The sequence below is a fragment of the Amia ocellicauda genome, chromosome 3, assembly GCF_036373705.1.
Source record: "Amia ocellicauda isolate fAmiCal2 chromosome 3, fAmiCal2.hap1, whole genome shotgun sequence".
NCBI lineage: Eukaryota > Metazoa > Chordata > Actinopteri > Amiiformes > Amiidae > Amia > Amia ocellicauda.
Genome location: NC_089852.1, coordinates 8,629,163 through 8,643,107, shown reverse-complemented (window position 1 = coordinate 8,643,107; position 13,945 = coordinate 8,629,163). Strand labels below are relative to the sequence as shown.

The window sequence follows — 13,945 nt, the reverse complement described above, 5'->3', positions numbered from 1 at the left end:
CACAGAGGTCAGACGTTTCTTGTAGTTGGCCACCAGGTTTGCACACATCTCAGGAGGGATTTTGTCCCACTCCTCTTTGCAGATCCTCTCCAAGTCATTAAGGTTTCGAGGCTGATGTTTGGCAACTCGAATCTTCAGCTCCCTCCACAGATTTTCTATGGGATTAAGGTCTGGAGACTGGCTAGGCCACTCCAGGACCTTAATGTGCTTCTTCTTGAGCCACTCCTTTGTTGCCTTGGCTGTGTGTTTTGGGTCATTGTCATGCTGGAATACCCTTCCACGACCCATTTTCAATGCCCTGGCTGAGGGAAGGAGGTTCTCACCCAAGATTTGATGGTACATGGCCCTGTCCATCGTCGTGATGCGGTGCAGTTGTCCTGTCCCCTTAGCAGAAAACTACCCCCAAAGCATAAGGTTTCCACCTCCATGTTTGACGGTGGGGATGGTGTTCTTGGGGTCATTCCTCCTCCTCCAAACACGGCGAGTTGAGTTGATGCCAAAGAGCTCGATTTTGGTCTCATCTGACCACAACACTTTCACCCAGTTCTTGGCAAACTTCAGACGGGCCTGTACATGTGCTTTCTTGAGCAGGGGGACCTTGCGGGCGCTGCAGGATTTCAGTCCTTCCCGGCGTAGTGTGTTACCAATTGTTTTCTTGGTGACTATGGTCCCAGCTGCCTTGAGATCATTAACAAGATCCTCCCGTGTAGTTCTGGGCTGATTCCTCACCGTTCTCATGATCATTGAAACTCCACGAGGTGAGATCTTGCATGGAGCCTCAGACCGAGGGAGACTGACAGTTATTTTGTGTTTCTTCCATTTGCGAATAATCGCACCAACTGTGGTCACCTTCTCACCAAGCTGCTTGGCGATGGTCTTGTAGCCCATTCCAGCCTTGTGTAGGTCTACAATCTAGTCCCTGACATCCTTGGACAGCTCTTTGGTCTTGGCCATGGTGGAGAGTTTGGAATCTGATTGATTGATTGCTTCTGTGGACAGGTGACTTTTATACAGGTAACGAGCTGAGATTAGGAGCAGTCCCTTTAAGAGAGTGCTCCTAATCTCAGCTCGTTACCTGTATAAAAGACACCTGGGAGCCAGAAATCTTGCTGATTGATAGGGGATCAAATACTTATTTCCCTCATTAACATGCAAATCAATTTATAACTTTTTTTAAATGCGTTTTTCTCTATTTTGTTGTTGTTATTCTGTCTCTCACTGTTAAAATACACCTACCATTAAAATTATAGACTGATCATTTCTTTGTCAGTGGGCAAACGTACAAAATCAGCAGGGGATCAAATACTTTTTTCCCTCACTGTATGTTGTAAGTCTCCCTGGATAAGGGCGTCTGCCAAGAAATAAAAATAATAATATACTGTTAAACATGCATTGTTTGACATTGTGTGTGTTTAACACCGTGTATTCATAAGCCCATTCATTCAAGGGGTATCCATTGTTTTTCTGTAATGTTCACAGATCTCGCTTTAGGCATGTGGCTCTATACATGACAATTCTTGTGATTGGAATATAGTAGTTGCATCTGAAGTAGGGTGTCGGAAGCCCAGCCAAAGTCCATCTCATCAGCATTCTGCCCTGGCTTCTTATTGATTGTCATGTTGAGCTAGTTGCATGACATGATTCTCTATTATGAAGCAACAGATTGCTTTCTGATTTGCTCACTACCTTCCAGAGATTTATCAGTTTTGAGTCTATGTTGTAAGCCATCAGTTTAACGCAAGGCGTGAAGCCTTGAATCATGTCCAGGTTCAAGGGGTTGACCTATTATATAACAGAGGAGGCATCAGAACTCCTTGTTCATTTGAATCACTGTTGAATCTAGGCCTCTGTTTTTTGCAAACTCTTATTCGGCTAAGTTTTGTGTTATTGCATTGTCATTGCATGCTCTTGATCTTGGCTGAAGTCAAAAAATAGTTCAGTGTGATTACATAAGCATACATATTCTCATTGAAACTTGATTGCAATATCATAATTAATGCACCTCTACTCCGATATAACGTGGTCCTCTGGAGCCAAAAACTCTTATAGGTTATAGTTAACGTGTTATAGGTGAAACCACGTTATATCCTACTTGATTTGGCCTTGAGCATTTCCGTTATTAATATTCAGCTTATCTTTGTGTTATAGATAACAGTGTATGCAGGATCTCCTTTCTTCAATTGCAACAATTATTTTATAAGCTTACTTTAAACAGTGTTTAATAAACACTGCTAAATGCAACCATGTGCGCTAGGTTTCGTCATACATCAGTTGTTTGGACTTCATGTAATGCTTAGGAAAATACATAATTCACATAAAATACCAGACATTTTAATTACACATCCTTACAAATTGTTGTAAAAAAGGATTTTGGTATAGGAAATGTGAGAATGGACAACTTTGTCACTAGCCTATAGCCTAGTGCTATATGTAGGTTAAGTAATATGAACTGTTAACTTTTAAAAAGCTTGAAAACGTTTTTACATATAGAAAAGGTTAAAATGAAGCAAAAAAAGCTAAACTAATCAACATATTTAAACTCTCAACATTATAACTTTAAGACTTGCAGACAGTACTGGAGGGAAAGTTTAAAAATGGTGTAAATGCTCTAGGCTTTGTGTTTCCACTTTCGAAATTAATTTGAATAAAAGCTGTTGTACAGATTTAAAGTAGCATCTCTTAAAACCATAAACTCAAATTAGTAAGAAGCTACATTTAAAAAACATAGCAAAACTTTATGCTTTAAAAAAAGTTATGTTCTGTGTATTAAAAACATATACTCAAGTACTTCCTTTGCTAAATTATGGTATGTGAACAAATGCTGCTTTTTCAGATCACAAGATTACAGGTACTGTGTGTAAAGTGGGTAATCAAGTGTATAGACACTTAACCATGAAGTGTTCGATTAGTTGTTAGTCCCTTGTAAAGCATGTTTCAGCCCGAAGTGCATGCTGTATAGTAAGCACTCTCCTGAAATCCTGCATGCATTTACTCTGTCACTGCCAGCCAGTGCCAGATGTTTCCCATTAATTTCAGGAAACGTGAGTTGGCAGTGTGACAGCATAGTGCTCTACATGCCTTTTGCCGATCTTAACTGCACTAAAGCCTTAACTCTTAATTAATGCTACATTGTGTATAAAATGTTTCTGTAAGCATCACACCACAATTTTGTGTCAGGTAGGATGGTTCTCTATTGCATAGACTTGGAATGTTTCCGGCATCTGATGGACTGTCCAGAACAGTTTAAATGTTTAAGCAAACTGTTAGTTTTAAGGGAGTATTTACATCACTTAACTTATGCTTTGAGTGAAAATGGAGCACAGAAGTGGAAGCTTATCATCGATGTATACATAGTGGTCATTGGGAATGGTTCAAGTAAGGTTGTGTTTCTGCATCATTCCTGAAGGAGTCAATGTGTACATCCACAGCTATATGAGGTTTGACAAGAATAAGGTCTAAAGCCTTTCTTAAGTCCTCGCGCCACACTTTGTGTAAATACATACTTTTACAATGCAGCAGATTCTGGGGGAACTATTGGGTTCCCACTAATATGCATTTTACAAGCATTTTTAAAAGGCATATAACGAACAGCACAACACTACTTAAACTATATGATCATTTTACAATTAAATGTCTATGAAAACATATTCTAAACTAGAGGTTTAGCTTAAAATTGTCATTCAATCATACATTTATATCATTTTAAGGTATCATATAAGGCCGATGTGTGTACGTAAAGTGTAAAATACACTTTATTATGCTAAGAACACACTATCCATGTGTCCTTGGATAAATGAAGAACCTTATGGATACAGTGATGTCTGTACATTTTATTTTACTCTCTACTTTTAATATATGTATTATATTTTTTGGGGGGGCTTGGTTGCTGGTTTTACATTTTCCTTTGAAGTTCCATCAGACCAAGAAGTTCATGTAGTTTAATATTGAATTCATACCTAGCTCTCATACGGGAATGTTCTTCAAAGCATTAGACTGTTTTAAATGGAATGCTGCCCTTTTTTTGCGGCTCCTCGGACTCCAGAGGGGCTTGCAGCGATTGTTCTAAACAACTTGGATTATCCACTGCCTTTTTACACATCCCCCAGCTGTTATGAATTGGAGCAACTGGGACACCACTCTAATTATCTCATCAGCTGAAAGCTGCCCTACTGTGAAGACAGGAGGTCTGAAAGCTGCCAAGTGTGACAAACCATTCTTTCAGTGCTCAGTTCTGGCTTTGCAGAGAAGACCCAGTAGTGCAATTCCCACATGTTTACATGCCATTGTCCTGCATTATTTCAGAAAAACTGGAATTTGTTAGCTCTCTTGACTGTGCACACTGCAGGGTTCACCGCATTCCTGTTCTCAAATCGGTGTCATTTGAGTGAAACTCTTTGAACTCAGTTGCATCCAACAGAAATAAGACAATAGACACTTTCTAAAGCTAATAATCAAAAAATGAAGTGGGCAAAATCATAATTGTTTTGTGCAACACATTTTAAATGTATATTTTTTAATATATAAGTGTTCTAAACATATGCAGTCATGTTTTTATTTAAGATATTACATTTATTTAACATGCATTTTAAGGGAAAACAAGGGAAAGGTGTGAAATGTCTAGTTTTCTGCCTAGCATAACCTTTCATTTATCATCTTTTTTCATTTATGTGCAACACATGAAGCACATAAACCATACTTAAAGCTCTCTGAATAGTGTCCAATTTGTGTGACATTGTGGCATTTGACATTCTGTCCAACAGTGTGATTGGATTTATAATTTTTCAGGTTTAGATATTGGTTTTGTGAGTGCTATTCAGTGATTGAATTTTGTTCATTATTGGTATACTGTAAGATACTTGTCGGCAAGGTTTCACTTATACTTTGGATCAGGAAAATGAATTCTGATCATAATCTTGGGGATAAAATATAATGTAGTGTAGTAATTTGCAGACCCAAGCTGTTATCCTAGAGTCCTACAACAATGGGCAGCAGGCAGAACTAGAAATAAATTGTTGGCTTCAGTAATTATTACCACAGTGTTTAAACTTTAACCCAGATACACTGACCTGTCGCCAAATATTTGGCGGCAGTGAGCCAGAAATGACAGCTTGTAGTGCTCCAAATGGGATGTATTCTCCGGTATGACCTGCCGTAATCCTTCGGCGGGGGGTGGGGCAGCTGCACCTTGTACAGATTAACTCCGGAAGCCCCACTTTAAAGTAGAGTATCCCTGACAAACCCCTATCTTTCAGCTATTGAAAGTACTGCTGTAAAAACACATCTTAATTCAACCCTGTTCTAAAATCTTGTATTTTGTCCTCAAGAGAGCATGCAAGGTGAGGGTGAGTTTTAATGTTATAGGAAGCTTCAATTGAAGGGACTTCACCTCCCAAAATAGATCAAAATAAAGCATGATCAATTCACAAAGGCTTATCCACCATAAATAATTAAATAAATAAATATCCTTGCTTTCACAGTACATGTTTTGACACTTCTGTAGTCATTCCTTTATTCTAGCTACTGTATAGGTCCTAGTTAAAATTTTAAGTGTTGCTTAAATAAAACACTTGAAGATTCAGACCTTTCTATTAGCAGAGATTCCTTTGATGTTTTGGAATAGTTAAGATTCACTGAGTAGTGCTGACTTGGGTTAAAATATATTGACTCGGCTCTGCAGTTGAAATGCAAGTGTAAGAAAAACTTACTTGTGCTGTGATGTAGACTGTCTCAGGATAAGTGTGTCACTAGTGCAGTGGAAGACCGTGTTGTCCACCCACATTTGTGAATCAAACTGTGACTTTTAACTTCCCTACTTACTGAGTAATTTGCTAAATTTACCCATAGAAGCAGTAACTGTTTTCGTTTCTCTTGAGGTGAAGTTAAAGAACAATGTGTCATTGAATACTGGAACATTGTACTTCTGCTCAATTGGTAGAAGACATTGTAAAGGACAGCAATGTTATTTTGTTGGGAAAGGGCTCTTTATAGTGTTCAGCAGTATTTAACACCAGGATAACTCAAGTACTGTTTAATGTGGTAAAATCTGAATGCAAAAAATAAGTACTTTCTGCACAGATAATACTTCACACATAATTTTAAAACATTACTGTTATTAAAGTAATTGTAAAAATAACTAGTTTTTAAACCCTATGCATTCCTATTGTAATGTCTACTTTATTGCTGTAACTCTAAAGGAAATACATTCTGAGAACAATGTTTAATTTGTCTCTAAAAAGTTAGCATAGCTACATGTGAAACACATTTTTAAATAAACAAATAGGCACTTAATTGAAAGTACCTAATTTAGCAGTTGTATGCCAATTGAAAAATGTTTTGTATTTATCAATGGTAATTCACAATTGATTTGCCGATAAACTGGAGTCAAAACTCAGATCTACAGAGACTCCTCTGCAGCACAGTTTATCTTTTCCTAGATCTTTAGTTACCTGTGAAACACTAAATCTCTTGGCCATTTTCTGTTGCCCTCAATCCAGTCAATGCCAAACAAGGCTGCAGGGAAGTGGAACCACCTGAGTAATTAGATTAGTCAAAGTGACATGGTGCTAATTTTCCAGTCAGTGATTTACAGATTAATTTATTAAAGGACATAAGTAATGAGATTAGAGCTCATAGGCAGAAATGTTGCCAGAGTGCTTCCAGTCAATAAAACCCAAGTGTGAAGCACATTTATCTCTTGGCTCAGAAGCCAGAGTTGAAGAGGTGTTCTTTTTTGAAATAGGTGTGGTTTACTTGTCCAATTTGTAATTAAATGAGGAAGAAACTGGAGGCTTTCTTATGTTCCAAAGCAGTGAAGCATGCCCTTACGTTCTCTAAAGACTAGACAACGGAAATAAATTGATAGGATTACTAATTGTATTTTCTTGTGTGTGTATCGACAGGAAGCCTAGAATAAACTCCCAGCTTGTGGCGCAACAAGTTGCTCAGCAATATGCTACTCCTCCACCTCCCAAAAAGGAGAAAAAAGAAAAGGCTGAGAGGCCTGAGAAAGAAAGAGCTGACCCTGACCGGCCCGAGAGAGTCCGGCCTGAGAAGGAAAGGCCAGAGAAAGAGAAAATCGATAAGGAAAGGCCTGAAAAGGAGAAACCCGATAAAGAAAAAGAAATCATTCCAACAGTGACCAAAAAACCCAGCAGCAAAAAGACAAAGTAAGTCCTGGGAGTGTGACATGTGTTTCCCTCGTGTTGAATTTGTTTTCTGAATGACTACACATGATATTTACTTTGGTGTATTGCTTTGTTTACAGACCTAAGTCAGATATTCAGCAAGGGCCTCCCAGTGAAATTAACAGTATACAGTCTGGCAATTCAACAACTAAGACCAACAGCACCCACATTTCCAGGTATTTATCCCTCCTTCGAATCGGAATATAATTATTTCTAATTAAGTTGAAATGGGTATTAATATAATTTTGATTTTGTTTGCATTAATGATTAAATTACGTACTCTAGTAGGCCTATATTTCTGTGATTTATTGCTTTTAGATGTCCAAGGTGGTAATATAAAAATGTATTCGGTCATCTTGGTCATCTTTAAAAATGTCTATTAGAAAAATAATAAATCATACATAAATCATCAGATGTACTGCAAACAAATATGCTTCCAAGTTCTGAATCATATTCTCTATCATTTTCTGTAAACATTTAATCAAATGTTATGAGTAAGTCTGACTTGATCATATTACCGCATTTTGTCCTTTTTTTGGTAATACATTGTGATTCTTGCCTTGTAGGTGTCACAAAACAAAGCTATTGAGAGAAACATAATTAGTCAGCTATCTCAGAAATCTTCTGCCCTTTCCACACCTACTCATACCTACCTTCTATTCGCATAACTCTCGGAGAACCCTGTTTTCTTGAATATTGAACTGTACATTCATTCAATGACTGTTTATTTTTCATCTTTCTATTAACACGCAATGATTACATTTTAAGATTTTGTGTTAAACCTACAGTACACTTATAAAAACTTGACTCTTCAGTGAGTTGGAAAACTTCACCTACTTTATACATTTTCCTGTTTGCTTTAATCGTCTTTACATTTTAATTTAAGAGCAGGATTAAATTAATGATTTCCGTTTGTATTTTGACTTACACTCTCTTTTCTTTATGGCCAGGCCCAAACTGAAAAATGTTGACAGAAGTACTGCACAGCAGCTTGCAGTAACAGTGGGCAACGTCACAGTAATTATCACAGACTTCAAAGAAAAAACCCGTTCCTCTTCCACATCGTCGTCCACAGTGACGTCTAGCACGGGGTCAGAACAACAGCACCAGAGTTGCTCTGGATCCGAAAGTACGGACAAAGGCTCCTCGCGCTCTTCAACTCCGAAAGGCGACCTCTCTGCAGTCCACGATGAGTCTTTCTAAGCACTGTACATGGAAACGTGAATATCATCCAGGGTTTGAAATTCAGATCCCCCCAACTGCCCTCCCTGTGGATACAGAAAGATTTGCATAGCGTTCACACCGATGCTCGGATATCTCCCTGGATCTGTATGTACTCTTCACATTCGGGATGAATACAGCTTGCTTTGGGCAGCTGGTCAGACAGGAATTTCACCCCCTGATGACACCCTGACACTTTTATGTATTCCATTGTTTTATATGATTTTCCTAATGATCATTTGTAAATGGATGTGCGGCCAAACCAACTTTTTTATAAAATCTGCTGTGCACAATTTTTCCATGTACATTTTAACTATTTTGATCCATTATTAGCTTTATTTATTACTTGCTGCAGATGACACCCTTATCCTTTTTATTGTTTTTTTGTTGTTGTATCTTCATTTTACTAAATGGCAACTCTGCTTTTTGTCTTTCTTTTCCTCCAAACTGTTTTATCAAATCAAAGTGGTTCAAAACCTACACCTTAAACACTGGTGCTTGATACACTGTGAAGTGAAACCAACTTGGAACAGTTACAAGTCTGGGACTGTCCCTCATACAATAAGATAAAGTGCTAAAACCCAGAAGCTATTATGCTTACCGTTGCTGTCTTTGCTTAATCTATTTTTGACATGCATATGAACAGGTTGTGTAGAATATTTTTTACAAATAATACAAACAAATCCTTGAGGGGTGGGTGGGAGGGTGGGGGTCTTTAAAACTCCTCCTAATTTTACCTTCATATGACCTTTGGCATAAACAATCTGGGGAGATGTGTGTTATATAGATTACACGTTTGCAATAGATGAGCTCCATATTACATTTAAAAACAACACTAATGTTTGGATGTCTATCACTTTACAATCCACTTTTAGACTTTCAGTATAAAACAGTCTATCCATCCTGCGGTCTGTATTTTATATTCACAACAAGAGCTATATGTGGCTTTTTTATTTTTTAACTAGTCGATTGGATTTAGAAACTTTTTTTTTTTTACCTAGTAGACGCACATTTTTGAGACAATATGTTCTTCAAACTGTGCGACTCTTGGAATACTGACATTCAAAAAAAAAAAAAAAAAAAAAAAAACCTGTTGTGAGGTAGCCATTGGGGTTTCTGCTGTGAACCTGAAAATGTCTACCAAGTCTCCCGAGTTAAAGCTAAATTCACTTCATTCTTTTACCTTTCTGTAAAGCTAATGTGAAAACGAGCTGGACAGTCATTGAATGGATAATTTACTACTTTTTCTTTACTTCAGGTTGAAAAGAGTATGAAGTAGAATTAAATATTTGATTTTCGTGAAAGTAGCTAAAGCATTGCATTAGCTTAGACTGAACTAACCAAATGAAATGGGTCCCCTTCTCATTTACCTAAAAAGACTCTATTTTGTTCTGTGTTCATTAATTAACATTATAGCCAGTTGTTTGAGTAGTTCATATCAATATCCTATAAAAGCAGTGGTTCAAAATCATTGTATTTCCTTTTGAATTTTATTAAACTTGTATGAAAATACAAGTGTATATATGATCTTTAAAATAAAAAGTTAATTTATTTATTGAAGGACCAAAGGAATTTGATATTGTGCTACACAGAAATAAATTATAACACTTCAAAGTTTGATTTGTTTTAGATAGTTTAAATCAGTTTACATCGGTTTAAATGAAAGCGTTCCTGTCCAATTAAATAATTATAAAACTTATTTTAAGAGTGAAATAAACATTTATCTGAAGATACATGCAACTGATAGTGTCATAGTTTATTCTAGGTGTATAAAGAAAGTGTTGCATTTCTGTCAATACTGTATATATTTTGCACTGCTTTCAATGGCAAAGAATTTAAATGTAAAGAAAATAAAAATAAAAAACAAAAAAAAGGAAACCAGTTAAACTACAACTATGGTCTACTCAAGTTTTTATGTAAATTAAATCCGAAAGCATTAAAACAACTATTTACTTTTTAAGGTGCTTATCTTTTTGTTGAATAATAACCAGCTACCTGTAGGCTGTTGCCTTTAGGTTCAGTCATGCAGAACTTATTGAAGCAGTCTTTCAGTGGTGCCTCCTTAATATACAATAACTTTACAGCCAAGCAGGCCTGAAACAATACACACTTGGGGAAGTAGTTTTTTAACACTGCATTAAGTAGACTGAATCAATACACAGGCTAACTAAATATATTAAGTGGTTATGGTTGTATCATTAGCATTTAAATAGAACATCACGTTTAATGTAATTGATACCTTGTACAGAACAGCTTAAACTTTCGTGATGGAAGGACTATTTTGTGTTTTAACCATGAACCACAAACCCCGTCATGTTATGTGGCTGAGTTTTGTTTCCTCCACTGAGTCTGAAAGTCCTAAAGTCTTGATACCGATATTCAAAACACTTCTATTAAAGGTAGGATTAAAAAATCTATCCAATAAGATCATGATTTTATGTAGAATCTTCTGTGTGAACACTTGAATATTTGAAGTCTTACATTGGGCACCACGAGGACATACGAGTACATTTTAGTCCCGGGTTAAAACATGTAAGTGGAATCTTCGACTTGCAAAACAATGTATTGCAATACGTTTCATTCACGAGATAGATTGGATTTCACACTAGCAGGCTTTTCACTTGCCTTATCAAATCCCATACTCAGTCTACTTTTGTAAAACTATCAATTGTATCTTAAATTATTGAGAATTGAATATTTGCTGGATATATAAAACCTTTGCTTGTATGTAATTTGAAATGGTACAAGAGCCAACATTAGAGTATGACAATGGAGCTGAACAGTTTTTAACGCGCAAGCAGTTCTGTTCTTGTGTATGACTTGTAACCTTAATTTACTGTGTAAAGATGGTTACATTATTTTTTTTCTTTTGCTTTGTTTGTTGGAGACCCAAATATAGAATGCTTGTTTAAATATGGCATAACAATCTTGTGAATTTTTAATGTTAATGTATTATACAAGCTCTATTTTTCTTTTCCCCTAATAAAATGTCTTGTACAATGCTTTGGAAGTTTTTGCTCTGTAAAATATGTAGGGTCAACAGCCTGTTAGTATATAAATATATATATATAAATATATATTTTTAATTTGCATTTTATTCTGTTTTTGTTTGTTTTTCACTTGCTAAAGTGTCATTGGTGGTTTTGTGAGATGGTCAGATTACTTTCCAGGTCTTAAATGTTTTTTCAGAACTTTTAATGGACACTGCTCTTTGTCTAGCAAATACAATGTTAATATATACATGTTAACTGGCATGTGCACGACTATGCTATTAGAGGCCACGTCTATCATTTCTTCTGCTTAAAATAGAAATGTCTATTTATGAATTCTGCTTGTAGTTTTTCACAAATAAATAATGGTTAAATTTATTTAATCCATGAGGTTTTTGTTTTCCTTTTTCCCAGCAACCATGTCCTGAAAATCCATTACACACATCAGATCTACTGTCAGATAGGCCACAGATGAGGTACAAATGAAAAGCAACTGATACAAAAAAAAGACCATTTCTTTTCATGTGCCGCCTCTTTGTGAAATGGGAGACAGCCAGGCTAAATAGCACGAAGCTTAGAACACAATTTCCAGAAGTATAAGTGAATCCTACAGCTTGCATTAAGACATAAAGGAGGACAGACTGCAGAGAGCATAAAAGGTTCTTCTCACTTTTTAATGTATATCATAAAGACAGCTAGTTATGAGGTGGCATTTAGATTTTGTACAGTGCTGTGACAATATTTTCAATTTTATCCTGTGGAGTGTCTTGTACAGAGCTTTGCCCATTAAGTAACAGATGTAGGGCAGGTTTGGTATGCAGTTTCATACTGAACAGAATTACTGCAGGCCAAAGAAGTAGTGAGAAGTAGCCAGTTGTGTTGCATGAATATTTCTATATGCAGATTTGCAATGATGTTACTCACAATTTAATGTAGACCTTAAACGTCAGATATGTCAACAGTCTTTGAAAGGGCTACTTTTCCTGGGAGGCACAATAATCACAACAGCATTACATGAGCTCATCCTCATGTGCAGATCTGTTTACTCCTTTTTAAAATTAGGACATTTTACATCACCCAGTGGGTGACTAGGTTATATAATGAATATCCCAACTGCTTTATAGGCGAGATTGAGATGTCAGGGTATCATCCTTGGTGATGTAGCCTGATTATTGTAGATTAAGAAACAATTTAGATATATTTTTGGTCTTAATTGCTCAACAGATGCTTACAAGATCTAATGCAATTTCAAACATGTAAAGGATAATTGCCTTTTCTCCACAGTGCAACAGGAAAATGTAAAGATGGGGTGAGACAAAATGTCACTATCAAACACAATCAGCAGTACAGAGTCTCTTTATACATTTCAGGAAACGTTTTTGTTTTCGCTTCATTAAAACTGTGTTAATCAAAATGACACTGTCCTCCAGTCAAGTACTTCTTGTTAGATCCCTCCTTTTTATGGTAGTATCAAAGTAAGACTTTCAGAATATACTACGTAACCAAAAAAAAAGAATAAAACGAGAGCTGTTCACTGTGTATTTAATAGGGTGTAAGTTCACTGTGCTGTTTCTTTTGAAAGATAGCTGGAGGACGGCCTGCTCTTCTCCCACAGTGCCGGGTCTAGTCCGGGCTGTCTTCCTGAAATCCCATCGCCATTCATCTGGAGGTCAGCTGAGGTCAGGACTCCAACCAGACAAATGTTTTCCGTTGAAATGTTGTGTTACTTTTAAAGCGTGTTGATATGGTGTGTAAATGCTATGGACTCAAATCATGTAACACTGTTGTCCAAAGTATAACTGTATGTAGGCAGTCCTGTACATGCAATTCATTACATTACTGATGAAGGAAGGGTCACTTCTTGCCATTTGCAGCGGACGGGTGGGCTGCGGAGCCGATTTAAATATAATCTTCCTATATAATCTTAAAATATAATCTGTATTGGAGCCAATGGTGAAATTAAACTGTACACATTAACAAATGCACAAAAATACGTAATTTAATTATTGAACCAAAGTTGTGAGAAAAGTCATGTGTCTACCTGCTTCTGCGCACCAGAATATTAATACAAATTATGGGATTATCCGGATTAGCAGACTCCTCATCATTTTATCACAGTTAATACATGTTTTTTTACTATGTATTTCTAATCATAAGTAGTAGAGGCCCGTCAATAATTATTAGACGGTCTCATTTAGGTCTCATCATTTGGTTAGTTCAGTCTAAGGTGATTTGTTGCGGAATTAGTTTGACAGTAACTTCTCTTCCTTCAATGATCCGATTCCATATTGTCGCTAATCATGTTTTTAATAATTAATTAATGTTAAACTGACACTGATTGGACACATTGTATTGTTTCTGTATTAGTGAACTGTGCCCTTTTACCACGGATTGTGAGGCTGGGATTTGCATGGCACGTTTATATTAAACAGCAGCGGCGCAAGAAACAGCAGACATTTCTACTGCATAAGATCTATGGAAAGTAAACTATAGTTTACTCCTACTATAACAAGTATATTAACTTCCCACGTTGTACTGTTACTGTTGGCT

General features: G+C 36.5%; 1 protein-coding gene across 1 annotated transcript in view; it reads left to right on the top strand.

Moving 5' to 3' along the window:
- Positions 1 to 11,773, top strand: part of rybpb (RING1 and YY1 binding protein b) — a 30,423-nt gene extending 18,650 nt beyond the window's left edge. The window contains exons 3-5 of the mRNA XM_066698048.1: positions 6,900 to 7,166; positions 7,265 to 7,360; positions 8,135 to 11,773. Of these exons, the coding sequence (XP_066554145.1) occupies positions 6,900 to 7,166; positions 7,265 to 7,360; positions 8,135 to 8,387 (616 nt within the window). The 3' untranslated portion in view covers positions 8,388 to 11,773. The remainder of the gene's footprint in view (positions 1 to 6,899; positions 7,167 to 7,264; positions 7,361 to 8,134) is intronic.
- The last annotated feature ends 2,172 nt before the right edge of the window (positions 11,774 to 13,945 follow it).